We start from the raw sequence: 13,247 nt of genomic DNA on the forward strand, positions 1-13,247 counted from the left end.
AGACAGAGAGGGAGATGGGACTGCCTAGAAGCAGTGGAGGTAAAAGTTAAAATGTGATATGTGACTTGACATTTTACAGGGAGGGGAGTGAGGAGATAACTACATGTTTAAAGTATGGGACATGACAGAAACAGGTGATAAATACCAGGAGCACTGTAATGTCACTGTATCTGGGACTGAATTTCAGACAGTACACAGTTATAGATCTTACTGCATTTAAAGTATTTGCACATCATTTTTAAAGATGGGAAAACCCTTTTAACTATAGGAATATTGAAGGTTTCACCACAGAACGGGGGTCCATGGTTCTTACTAGAGATGAGCGAACTTCCAGTAATTAGATTTGTCACAAACTTCTCGGCTCGGCGGTTGATGACTTTTCCTGCATAAATGAGTTCAGCTTTCAGGTGCTCCGGTGGGCTGGAAAAGGTGGATACAGTCCTAGGAGAGTCTCCTAAGACTGTATCCACCTTTTCCAGCCCACTGGAGCACCTGAAAGCTGAACTCATTTATGCAGGCTAAGGTCAGCAACTGCCGAGCCGAGAAGTTCGTGACGAATCGAATTACTGTAAGTTCGCTCATCTCTAGTTCTTACCATGCCCTGCTACTTTAGCTTTTCTATATCACTATATCAATCATACTTCCAACTAGCAAATAAATAATACTGACAAATCTGTAGAAACCAGATAGATACAGTTAAGGGTTAAAAACAAATCTACTTCTGAGAGAACTCAGCTGCCCAGCACGTAAAACACAATCCCTCCTGAGACAGAGAGGGAGATGGGACTGCTTAGAAGCAGTGGAGGTATTAGATCTGTAGAAACCAGATGGATAAAATTAAAATATTAAAAATTATGATAATTTTTAGGAAAGGGGATTGTTTGGAAATCTATAGGGATAGAAAAAACCTGCAATAATTCTAATATGTCTCCCCAGGGGATGAGTTTTATGAGTCCTCTCCCTATGAACCGGTTGCCTCCCGTTTATCGGACATCTTCCGTCTGGCATCTATCAACTCCGGTGAGTCAGATGAAAGAAACTCATTGTATGATTCCTTGTATGAAAGATACTAAACCCATCTAATACAACATTTCATATTAAAGGAGTAGTCCAGTGCTGAAAAATGTATCCCCTATCCTAAGGATAGGGGATAAGTTTCAGATCGCGGGGGTCCGACCGCTGGGGCCCCCCACGATCTCCTGGTACCCTGGCAGCCTGTGGGAAGGGGAGGGTTGACCACTGCACGAAGAGGCGGGTGACACGCCCCCTCAATACAACTCTATGGCAAAGTCGGAGCGCTGCCTTCGGCAATTTCCAGCTCTGCCATAGCGCTGTATTGAGGGGGCGTGTCGGCTACCGCTTCTTGTGGTGGTCGACACCCGCTATCTGGCCAGCGATGCGAGGAGATCGCGGGGAGCCCCAGCAGTCGGACCCCCCGCGATCTAAAACTTATCCCCTATCTTTAGGATAGGGGATACGTTTTTCAGCACTGGACTACTGCTTTAAGTACTTAGAAGCTTATCAGGAATGATGCAAGATCTCTGCTTATGGTCATTGAATGAAAACTTTCATTATGTCATTTCAGAAGATAAAATTTAAATCAACTGGTGCCCGAAAGTTATACAGATTGGTAAATTATTTCTATTTAAAAATCTTAATCCTTTCAGTGCTTATCAGCTGCTGTATGCTCCAGAGGAAGTTGTGTAGTTATTTCTCCTTTCCAGTCTGACCACAGTGCTTTCTGCTGACACCTCTGTCTCTGCCAGGAACTGTCCAGAACAGGATAGGTTTTCTATGGGGATTTGCTTCTGCTCTGGACAGTTCCTGACACAAACAGAGGTGGCAGCAATGAGCACTGTGGTCAGACTGGAAAGAACTACACAACTTCCTCTGGAGCATACAGCAGCTGATAACTGCTGGAAGGATTAGGATTTCTATATAAACGTAATTGACAATCTGTATAACTTTCTGGCACCAGTTGATGGAACTTTTTTTTCCCCCCCTCCGGAGAACCCCTTTAAATATTCTAAAAGTATGCTGCTTTTCTTAAAGGGATCCAAGATTAAAAAAAATAAAGCTGATCTCTTTCAAAAAACAGTGCCACCTCTGTTCTCAGGTTGTATGGGGTATTGCAGCTAAGTTTCATTTATGTGAATCAGTGGTCTCCAAACTGTGGCCCTCGAGATGCTGCAAAACTACAAATCCCAGCATGCCCGGACAGCCGATGGCTGTCCGGGCATGCAGGGAATTGTAGTTTTGCCACATAATATTATAATATAATATGTAGTAATAATAAAAATAATAATAATATTACCACATGAAAGTTCAGCAGAAGACAACCCCAGAGGGATGATCACCAATAACCTTTCGATGAGACCTTTTGATGACATGTCCTTACCCCTCATATTCTGATCCGCAGGCACCGAAGCGACTGCTATTAAACAAAATGCCTGCCTGGACGCAGCGAAGTTCTGCAACGTGAATGACGCATGTAAGAAATTGCGCTCCACTTTCATCTCAGTCTGCACCTCAGGAGGCGAGGAGTCCTGTCCTCGTCGCAAGTGCCAGAAGAGCCTGCGCACCTTCTTGGAGCGTATTCCTTTAAATCTGACCTACCCCCTCCTCTTCTGTCCCTGTGGGGACAAGCCGTGTGCAGAGAGGCGCCGCCAAACCATAGTGCCCAGCTGCTCCTTTAATCTTCCCGAGGTTCCTAACTGCTTGGAGGTGTGGTCCTCCTGTAGACAGGACCCAGTTTGCAGGTAACGTAGTATATTGCACACAGTTAGCCGTTTCAATATTATTGCTCTTATCTCTTTCAATCTTCTTAAAGGGAACCTGTCATGTCAATTAATTTTTTAACATCATGTTATAGAGCAGGAAGAGCTGAGCAGATTGATATATCGTTTTGCGTAAAATAATTTAGTGTACCTTGTAATTTCTTGATCTAAATCCCTGGTCATTGTAGGCCTAGGAGTCCAGTGGGCGGTCCTACTCGGTGATTGTCATACAATGGCAGCTGTCAATCGCTCAGTAGGACCGACCACTCCCACAATGATCAATAAATTATAAGATATGTTGAATCTTTTTCCGCACAATCTGCTCAGCTTCTACTGTTCTATGGCAAGGTAGGTTCCCTTAAAGGAATAGTCCAGTGGTGAACCCAGTGGTGAACAACTTATCCCCTATCCTAAGGATAGGGGATAAGTTTGAGATCGCGGGGGGTCCGACCGCTGGGGCCCCCTGCGATCTCCTGTACGGAGCCCCGACAGCCCGCGGAAAGGGGGCGTGTCGACCTCCGCACGAAGTGGCGGCCGACACGCCCCCTCAATACAACTCTATGGCAGAGCCGAGGCGCTGCCTTCGGCAATCTCCGGCTCTGCCATAGAGATGTATTGAGGGGGCGTGTCGGCCGCCGCTTCGTGCGGAGGTCGACACCCGCTATCTGGCCGGAGAGCCTGGCCCCCGTACAGAGAGATTGCAGGGGGCCCCAGCGGTCGGACCCCCCCGCGATCTCAAACTTATCCCCTATCCTTAGGATAGGGGATACGTTTTTCACCACTGGACTACCCCTTTAAGTGAGTTGGAAGGTAGAACTTTCTAATAGAAAATAAAATCGTTCATACATGTATGTAAATATAGGTGTAGCTTGTGATTGGGTAAGGTGTACATAGTAGTAACTACAGTTGAGTGAGCCTTGGGGAATGTATACATTATACATCTATGTGTTTATATAATGTATACAGTGAAGAGAGTGATACTTACCATCTTGTTGCTGGTCCGGGCCTCTTCTTGTGTAGTTGTGCCCCCTAGTGACACCATCACCAGAGGCCCAGACCAGTGACGAGATGGTAAGTATCACCCTCTTCACTATATACATTATACAGCCATATAGGTGTATAATGTATACACTCCCAAAGAGGTAACTAGCGCTGCTCATCAGCGCTAATGAACTCCTTTCTTGCTGGGACGGTGCATAGCACTCAGCTTTAAACAGTGCTATTATATTAAAAAGTGGATTCACTGGTTTACTGTGACAAAAGAGTTAAGTTAACCCTTTCACTTCTTTATTTCTGTGACGTCTAGGTCTAGGTTGGCCGATTTTGTTACGAACTGTCAGAGTTCCCCTCAGTCTGCGAGCGGCTGTGTCCGGGATAACTATGCAGCCTGTCTGGGGGCATATGCTGGGCTGATCGGTAAGTATCTAGCGTCTTGCTTTTGTAGACAGTACCAATGTTCAGAATCCATCCATTGGTTTCTATTGTTCTCTTTCCCTTAGGATATGATGTGGCCCTGAACTTCCTGGACTCAGAACCCCATTCCCTTTCCATAGGACCCTGGTGCTCTTGCAGTAGCAGTGGTGCTCAGGAATCTATGTGTGAACTGTACTTGAAGGAGTTCACACAGAACCGCTGCCTACGTAAGTGACAGGGATATGGGTAAACCATAGAGGGTTGGAGAATGAAATATGGGACAGCATATTCTTTACTTACCTATCTAGGCTATATTCACTCTGGTGTCATGGCTCATTTTTCAAACTGCAAACTACGCATTTCGAAAGGAGACTCCTCTCTGCCAGGTTCTTAAAAAATAAATGTTCAAAAGAGTTTATATAACAGCGAGAGTTCTGTCAAGGTTCCGTCAGTTCTACACTGAGAATAACACTAATGGGAGATCATGGATCACTATTAGCTTAGGCTCCATTCACAGTTGCGGGGTACGTTTCAGGTATATGTATAGACATGACAGAAGTATTCCAAAATTTTATTTAAAAAAATAAAAAATAAAGTGTACATTAGGAAAATGTCATCACTAGTAAACTACATTTTGTCTACTAGAGTCAATGGACTCGCTGCCGGTATGCCCCTTTATATGTCGGGATACCTTTTTGTACGATGTACCCTGAAAGTGTGTTATAAATTAGGCCGATGATTTTCTCCTTTAAAGGGGTACTCTGGTGGAAAACACTTTTTTTTTTAATCAACTGGTGCCACAAAGTTAAACAGATTTGTAAATTATTTCTATTTAAAAATCTTAATCCTTCCAGTACTTATCAGCTGCTCTATGCTCCAGAGGAAGTTGGGCAGTTATTTTCAGTCTGACCACAGTGCTCTATGCCAATGGTTCTCAACCTGAGGTACAAGTACCTCCAGGGGTACTTAGCAGCTCTCCAGGGGGTACTTGAAAAAAATTCAGTAATGGCAGCCACAGCCACTAGTTACTGGTCTGGACCACGTTGAGAGAAATGGTAGGCTGACGTCACTGCACCGAGGAGCGGAGCAGGGGGACAGCAAAGGGGAAGCGCGGGCACTGGGCTGCTGTGGGCAGTAACTACCATCAGCTTTGTTGCTCCACTGCCCCTGCAGACCGGGGACTTACTGCTATGAGCCATAACAATAGGTCCCCAGACCAGAGGAGCAGTGGAGCACCAAAGAGGGACAGTATGGTGGCCTACAACTATATATGGAGGCAGTTTGGGGGCGTACAGCTATATTTGGGCCTAACAACTTTATGGAGACACAAAGCGGGTACTATTACTGTGTGTGACAATAAACATGGGGAGTTTGTAAATAGGTGGGTATTGTACTGCAGAAAGAAGCCTAAAATGTTTGTTTGTCTGGTTCTGTGGAAAAGTCTTGTATGGTAGAAATGGCGGTCTAGGCCAGATAGTGAAGAAAAGAAAACTACTCCGGTTAGAGAAGACGTCACCTGCAAACCGGGGGACTGGGGAGATAGGGAGAGGAACAGAGGGCCTGTTATAGAGGAAAGTAAAGCATATGAATTATACTATAATCATGGGGGTACAATTTTTTGGGAATGGGCTGTCAAGGGGTACTCAGGCACAAAAGGTTGAAAACCACTGCTCTATACTGACACCTCTGTCCATGTCAAGAACTGTCCGGAGCAGGAAAAGTTTGCTATATGGATATGCTTCCACTCTGGACAGTTCCTGACATGGACAGAGGTGTTAGCAGAGAGCACTGTGGTCAAACTGAAAAGAATTCCAGAAAGAAATACAACTTCCTGTGGAGCATGCAGCAGCTGATAAATACTGGAAGGATTAAGATGTTTAAATAGAAGTATTTTACAAATCTGTTTAACTTTCTGGCACCAGTTGATTTAAAAAAAAAAATGTTTTCCACCGGAGTACCCCTTTAAATGCAGAATCTCCATGTGGCACCAAGAAAGTATGAATATAATCCACACATCGGTGTATGTTCCTCTTGAATAAACAAACATTTTATACGTATGTCTCACATGCATTGGGATTGATCTAAGTAACATTGACCCTCATGATAATTCAATTGTGCGTACACACCAGCATTAGAAATGCATGAAAGAGCGCGGTCCGATAAAATGTGTTCGGGAATCCATGGTCTTTAGATTTGCTTCATGCAGATGATTAATTTACTATAGGGAAAAAGATGGATGGATCCTACAAAGAAGGCATATCAGGTGGATAGCTGAGGGCTGGATAATTCAATAGGAGCATATCTTAGCAGTGCAAGGTAGACATTACAGATAGATCGAGTCTAATATGTCTCCTTTATACCTTTAGGAAATGCAATTTATGCTTTTGGAAATGGTACAGATGTCGTCCACAAAGAGAGCGCCCCCCGACCTCCCCTCACTACCATCGCTCCACGGACTGAGAAGAGGCACGTGCTCCCAGATAACCAGAGTGACAGTAACACGTTGTATGAGATGAACCCCGACATCTGTGACGCAGTCCAGGTAAAGAGCCACATACTGGAATCTGGTGGTGAGGATATAGGTAATAGGGTAGAGAGTAAAATGTTGGCTCGTAATCCATGATGGTAATACTTGGAGAAGGATAAAAAACACAGGGGACGCTCCCTGATGAGGGGTATCTGCTGGTGTGTGCCCTTCACCACACCACAGTGAGATACCCACCTTGCACAACCAACGTGGGTTGGTTGGTGCGGCGATAAGCACGGGTAGGGTCGATGGCGTGAGTTGGCTGCTGCACTCCTACCGGTATCGGACCCCAATGGTGGGGGCCGATTATAATGGTAGACAGAAAAAAAGCCTGTTTTGCTGAGGCGCTGCACAAGAACATGAAGCGAGGACTCGAGCAGCACAGGATAATAAAATGCTTTTATTGGTTTAATGGGGACAACGCGTTTCGGCATGAACTCATGCCTTCCTCAGGTCCACTTACAGTGCCCAAGTAGTTGCTTGTTATGGTACTGTAGAGCTGGGTTGAGGTCCTGTGTGCGTCTGTGCTGCTGCCGACCGGCGGCAGCACAGACGCACACAGGACCTCAACCCAGCTCTACATTACCATAACAAGCAACTACTTGGGCACTGTAAGTGGACCTGAGGAAGGCATGAGTTCATGCCGAAACGCGCTGTCCCCATTATACCAATAAAAGCATTTTATTGTCCTCGCTTCATGTTCTTGTGCAGCGCCTCCGCAATACCGTTTTTTTTCTGTCTTATCTGTCTACCATGATGGTAATACGTGTCCTGCAGATGACGGATGCAATTTTTTTTTATTGTAGGACAAGAAGAATGACAGTTCACCCCACAATCGGATCTGTGTTTCTGAGGTATTGTGTCTTCCTCTTTACTATCTTTTCATCCACTAGTCGTGTTGCCTCTATTCTTTTGCTGTATACAGTGGTCCCTCAAGTTACAATATTAATTGGTTCCAGGACGACCATTATATGTTGAAACCATCGTATGTTGAGACCATAACTCTATGGACACCTGGTAATTGGTTCTGAATTGGCACCAAAATGTCATCCAAAAAATAGGAAAAAGTGAGGATTAAAGAAAAATAAGTAGATAACTAATACAGATAAAGTCCTTACATATAAAAGTAATAAAGATCTGCTGGGAGCTGTAAATCACTGTCTATTTCAGTGTTTCCCAACCAGGGTGCCTCCAGCTGTTGCAAAACTACAACTCCCAGCATGCCCGGACAGCCAAAGGCTGTCCGGGCATGCTGGGAGTTGTAGTTTTGCAAAAGCTGGAGGCACCCTCTTTGGGAAACACTGGTCTATGTAGAGGACAGAAGCTTCTTCAGGGTCCTGTACAGAACACGCAATGTCCTAAAAAAAAAAAAAGGAAAATGGAGCCACCCTCACCTGATGCCCAAAGGAGCAGCTAGCCCTGGCACAGGTAAAGAGTACAGAACATGTAATACCTCCCTGTACTGTAGGGGGCGCTACCAGACAGCCAGTCAGTGCATACACTTTAGGAATACACAGGTTTTACCAGTGAAATATCCATTCTGATTGGTTGGTTCTTCCAGCCATTGACACGTTTCGCAGATTCCATAGCATTGTATGTTGAGTCTGGTTTCAAGTTACAATGGTCCAGAAAAGACCATTGTATGTTGAAACTATTGTATGTTGAGGCCATTGTAAGTTGAGGGATCGCTGTACTTGTGACGGTTCCATCAATGTATAAAGTGTTCTGTTTACATCTACTCAGCCTCTGTCCTATAATCCATGTAGGTCCTAGTCAAGTTTAGTGTTCTATATAAAAAAAAACATAGCTCGTGTTTTTCTCGAAACAGCACCATACCTCTCTATAGGTTATGTGTGGTCCTGAAGCTCCGCTCCATTAAAAAGGACCTGTGGCCAATGCCAAAAACATGAGCACTGCCCTTTCGTTCCTGAGATATTAGGGTTTTTAGTTTGTCTGACTTCATTTTAAAAATGGGAGTGACAATCAGGTAATGGGCGGGGTTATACAGTCAGGGGGTGTTTATTAGACATACAAGCCCTTCAATGTACAACAATCACACCCCCTGACTGTATAACCCCACCCATAACTCCCGTTATTAAAATTAAAGGGGTATTCCAGGCCAAAACTTTTTTTTATATATCAACTGGCTCCGGAAAGTTAAACAGATTTGTAAATTACTTCTATCAAAAAATCTTAATCCTTCCAATAGTTATTAGCTTCTGAAGTTGAGTTGTTGTTTTGTGTCTAACTGCTCTCTGATGACTCACGTCCCAGGAGCTGTGCAGTTCCTATGGGGATATTCTCCCATCATGCACAGCTCCCGGGACGTGACATCATCATTGAGCAGTTAGACAGAAAACTTCAGAAGCTAATAACTATTGGAAGGATTAAGATTTTTTAATAGAAGTAATTTACAAATCTGTTTAACTTTCCGGAGCCAGTTGATATATATAAAAAAAAGGTTTTGCCCTGAATACCCCTTTAAGTTCCCGCCCATCTGACTCATTCCCTTAATTGTCAGACTAACTATAAACATTTATATCTCAGGAGGGGAAGGGTGTATCAAGAAACTGTAAAAAGGTGCATGATCAGTGCACCCCAAGCTATCAAATATTTTGGGATGGCCACCGGTCCTCCTCAAAGTGAATAGGGCTCAGCTCCCAAACCATATGTAACCCAAGGACAGGTATTTCACTGTTGCTAATAAAGGAAGCCATGTTTTAAAATCCCGAATAACTCTTTTATGCAGCTCTCATCCTATGTTCCATATAAATCTAGCACCTTTATTCATTGGTCACCTTCCTCCTCCAATGTTCTATAAACTCTTTGAGGGTTTAGTTCCCTATTTTAAGGCTAGTGACACTTATCCATTGCTGTGTAACCGTGGTCTGTAACCTATGGCTTTCCAGTTCCAGCAAAATGACCTCATCTAGCCTGTAAAGACAACTGGAGAGACGCCGTTCTAGAGGATCACCACGTGTCTCATCTTAGAGTTTTAGATATCTCTGCCAATTTCTCTTTCATCACTCGTCTTACATGTCATCTTTACAGACATGTGATGGCTTATCTCCCTTGAGAACAAAGGATTGGGCATCTTAAAATCCAATATGCCCAATTCTTTTTTGCCTTAACATCTGCACTTGGTAATGTTGGGACAGGAAGGCAAGCAGAGTATACCATGCCGCACTGCGCATGCCCACGGCAACAGTGCATCCATGACTACTGGAAGAGGCTGGTAGTGACATAGGGGGAGATTTATCAAAACATGTCCAGAGGTAAAGTTGCTGAGTTGCCCATAGCAACAATCAGATCACTTCTTTCATTTTTTAAAGAGGCCTGTGAAAAATGAAAGAAGTGATCTGATTGGTTGCTATGGGCAACTGCACCACTCTTCCACAACACAGGTTTTGATAAATCTCCCCCATAGAGTGGCCAGGGATATGTCAATCATGTGCAGGTTTGGAGACTGGACTGCATGACCTTTCAGGATAGCGGCACTGCCCCATGACTTCCCCATTGGTATACATATCAACAGTTATATAAGCAATAAGGGGGAAGCATGCACGCCACAGTACGACATCTGGGCTACTAAAGAGCCACAACCTGACTCTTCTGAATGTATGCCTCTGGGGCAGTAGTCTCAAAATGTGCCCTCCAGATGTTGCAAAACTTCAACTCCCAGCAGGCCCGGACAGCCGTTGGCTGTCCGGGCATGCTGGGAGTTGAAGTTTAGCAACATCTGGAAGGCCGTAGTTTGAGATCACTGCTCAAGAGTGAGGTACATGATCACCCCAACAGACATCCCTGTGATTGGCTTCCATTCTTTTTTAATTAACTTTTCCATGGCCTTGAAGTCATGCAGCACCATACTCACACAGAATGGTGCCCACAAGAATGACTCACATAGAATGGTGCCCAGAAGAATGAATCACACAGCATGGTCCCCACGAGAATGACTCACATAGCATGGTGCCCACGAGAATGACTCACATAGCATGGTGCCCACGAGAATGACTCCCATAGCATGGTGCCCAGAAGAATGACTCACATAGCATGGTGCCCACGAGAATGACTCACATAGCATGGTGCCCAGAAGAATGACTCACATAGCATGGTGCTCACAAGAATGACTCACATAGCATGGTGCCCACAAGAATGATTCACATAGCATGGTGCCCACAAGAATGACTCACATAGCATGGTGCCCACAATTATGACTCACATAGCATGGTGCCCACAAGAATGACTCACATAGCATGGTGCCCACAAGAATTACTCACATAGCATGGTGCCCACTAGAATGACTCACATAGCATGGTGCCTACAAGAATGATTCACATAGCATGGTTCCCACAAGAATTACTCACATAGCATGGTGCCCACAATTATGACTCACATAGCATGGTGCCCACAAGAATGACTCACATAGCATGGTGCCCACAAGAATGACTCACATTGAATGGTGCCCAGAAGAATGACTCACATAGAATGGTGCCCAGAAGAATGAATCACACAGCATGGTGCCCACGAGAATGACTCACATAGCATGATGCCTACAAGAATGACTCACATAGCATGGTGCCCACAAGAATGACTCACATAGCATGGTGCCCACGAGAATGACTCACATAGCATGGTGCCCAGAAGAATGACTCACATAGTATGGTGCCCAGAAGAATGACTCACATAACATGGTGCCCAGAAGAATGACTCACATAGCATGGTGCCCACGAGAATGACTCACATAGCATGGTGCCCAGAAGAATGACTCACATAGCATGGTGCCCAGAAGAATGACTCACATAGCATGATGCCTACAAGAATGACTCACATAGCATGGTGCCCACAATTATGACTCACATAGCATGGTGCCCACAAGAATGACTCACATAGCATGGTGCCCACAATTATGACTCACATAGCATGGTGCCCACAAGAATGACTCACATAGTATGATGCCTACAAGAATGACTCACATAGCATGGTGCCCACAATTATGACTCACATAGCATGGTGCCCACAAGAATGACTCACATAGCATGGTGCCCACAATTATGACTCACATAGCATGGTGCCCACAAGAATGACTCACATAGCAATCCATACTATTCATTTATGGAACGCGACTCTTGGATTTGCAGCATGCTCCCTTCTGCCAGTGTCCTTGTGGTTTCCAGATTAAATTCACACTTCAGTCGCTGCCATTCTGTCACGTCGCAATATCAGGAAGACAACCTAAGTGTGATGAGTAGTTGTGTCACCTTACAGCTCTAGATGCTAAAGTGGGTTAACCCTGAGCCGACTTGTTCCATATGACTCTGCGCCTTCTATGGGGCTATCGCACCTATGTTCTAAATTCTATTCTATTTTCCAGTCACAGCTCAATCCAAACCTTGCACCGGACTTAAGGATAGATGAACACAACGCCGGGATATCTCAGCACCATGCCAGCATGCTGTCCATAGTCATTGCTCTGTACCTGGCCACCCCGTTTTGAGACGCCCCCCCCCTGGCTCAACGATGACATGAACTGAAAACTTGTAAATAATAACTCAACCAAATCTTCCGTAAAGGGGTACAAACCAGCAAACACGTGACGACCAGATAAAGAAAAGTCGTGCTGGTCCGTTTATTAGCCAAGAAAGAGACAGAAGAGAAATAGGGTTGTAGGTATGTAGCACAATTAAAAGCTACCGTAATACCCCCTATATAAGTAAAGCCTATTAGTATAAGGTGAGCTCCCAACAAACTACAAAACCGAAAAAAGCTACAATGGAGTCACTTAATTATAATAAAAACAAAGCTAATGTTATTGGTATACATTAAAACCAAACACATACATGGGAGGAGGAAAAACATCAAACAATGCGGCATTACCGGACACCCTGCATGAAGTAGGATGGTAATCAGAGGACATGACTCGTGCTGAGTATACAAAGCTAAATTAATGCAGACAACGGCATGTAATGTGCATAAGCGCATAAAGGTGCAAGACAAGTAAAGTGCCATGTGCTGATTATAACAAAGAGTGACAGGAAAGTACAAAGTAGCAAATGATACCCACAAGTCCAATACTGAACAGTACACTGCAGGGGCAAGGATGACGCCACTCCAACATGCGTTTCGGCACACTGACCGGCCCCTGCATTGAACTGTTCAGTATTGGCCTTGTGGGTATCATTTCTCCCGGACGAAGGTCAGCGTGCCTAATGGCCGTTGAAGTGGCGTCATCCCAGCCCCTGCTTTGTACTGTTCAGTATTGGACTTGTGGGATGACTCCACTCCAACGCGCGTTTCGGCACGCTGACCTTCGTCTGGGAGTTCTCCCGGACGAAGGTCAGCCTGTCGAAACGAGCGTTAGCTTGGCGTCATCCCGGCCCCTGCACAGTACTGTTTAGTATTGGACTTGTGGGTATTATTTCTCCCGGACGAAGGTCAGCGTGCCGAAACGCACGTTGGAGTGGCATCATCCCGGCCCCTGCATTGCACTGTTCAGTATTGGACTTGTGGGTATCATTTGCTACTTTGTA

General features: G+C 44.8%; 1 protein-coding gene across 1 annotated transcript in view; it reads left to right on the top strand.

Annotated features, from left to right (window-relative positions):
- The window catches only part of GFRA2 (GDNF family receptor alpha 2), a 68,928-nt gene extending 56,383 nt beyond the window's left edge, over positions 1 to 12,545 (top strand). Inside the window, exons 4-10 of the mRNA XM_056571108.1 lie at positions 937 to 1,020; positions 2,420 to 2,759; positions 4,084 to 4,193; positions 4,277 to 4,417; positions 6,557 to 6,732; positions 7,524 to 7,571; positions 12,092 to 12,545. Coding sequence (XP_056427083.1) covers positions 937 to 1,020; positions 2,420 to 2,759; positions 4,084 to 4,193; positions 4,277 to 4,417; positions 6,557 to 6,732; positions 7,524 to 7,571; positions 12,092 to 12,214 — 1,022 coding nt within the window. The 3' untranslated portion in view covers positions 12,215 to 12,545. The remainder of the gene's footprint in view (positions 1 to 936; positions 1,021 to 2,419; positions 2,760 to 4,083; positions 4,194 to 4,276; positions 4,418 to 6,556; positions 6,733 to 7,523; positions 7,572 to 12,091) is intronic.
- The last annotated feature ends 702 nt before the right edge of the window (positions 12,546 to 13,247 follow it).

Source organism: Hyla sarda, chromosome 4 (assembly GCF_029499605.1).
Source record: "Hyla sarda isolate aHylSar1 chromosome 4, aHylSar1.hap1, whole genome shotgun sequence".
NCBI lineage: Eukaryota > Metazoa > Chordata > Amphibia > Anura > Hylidae > Hyla > Hyla sarda.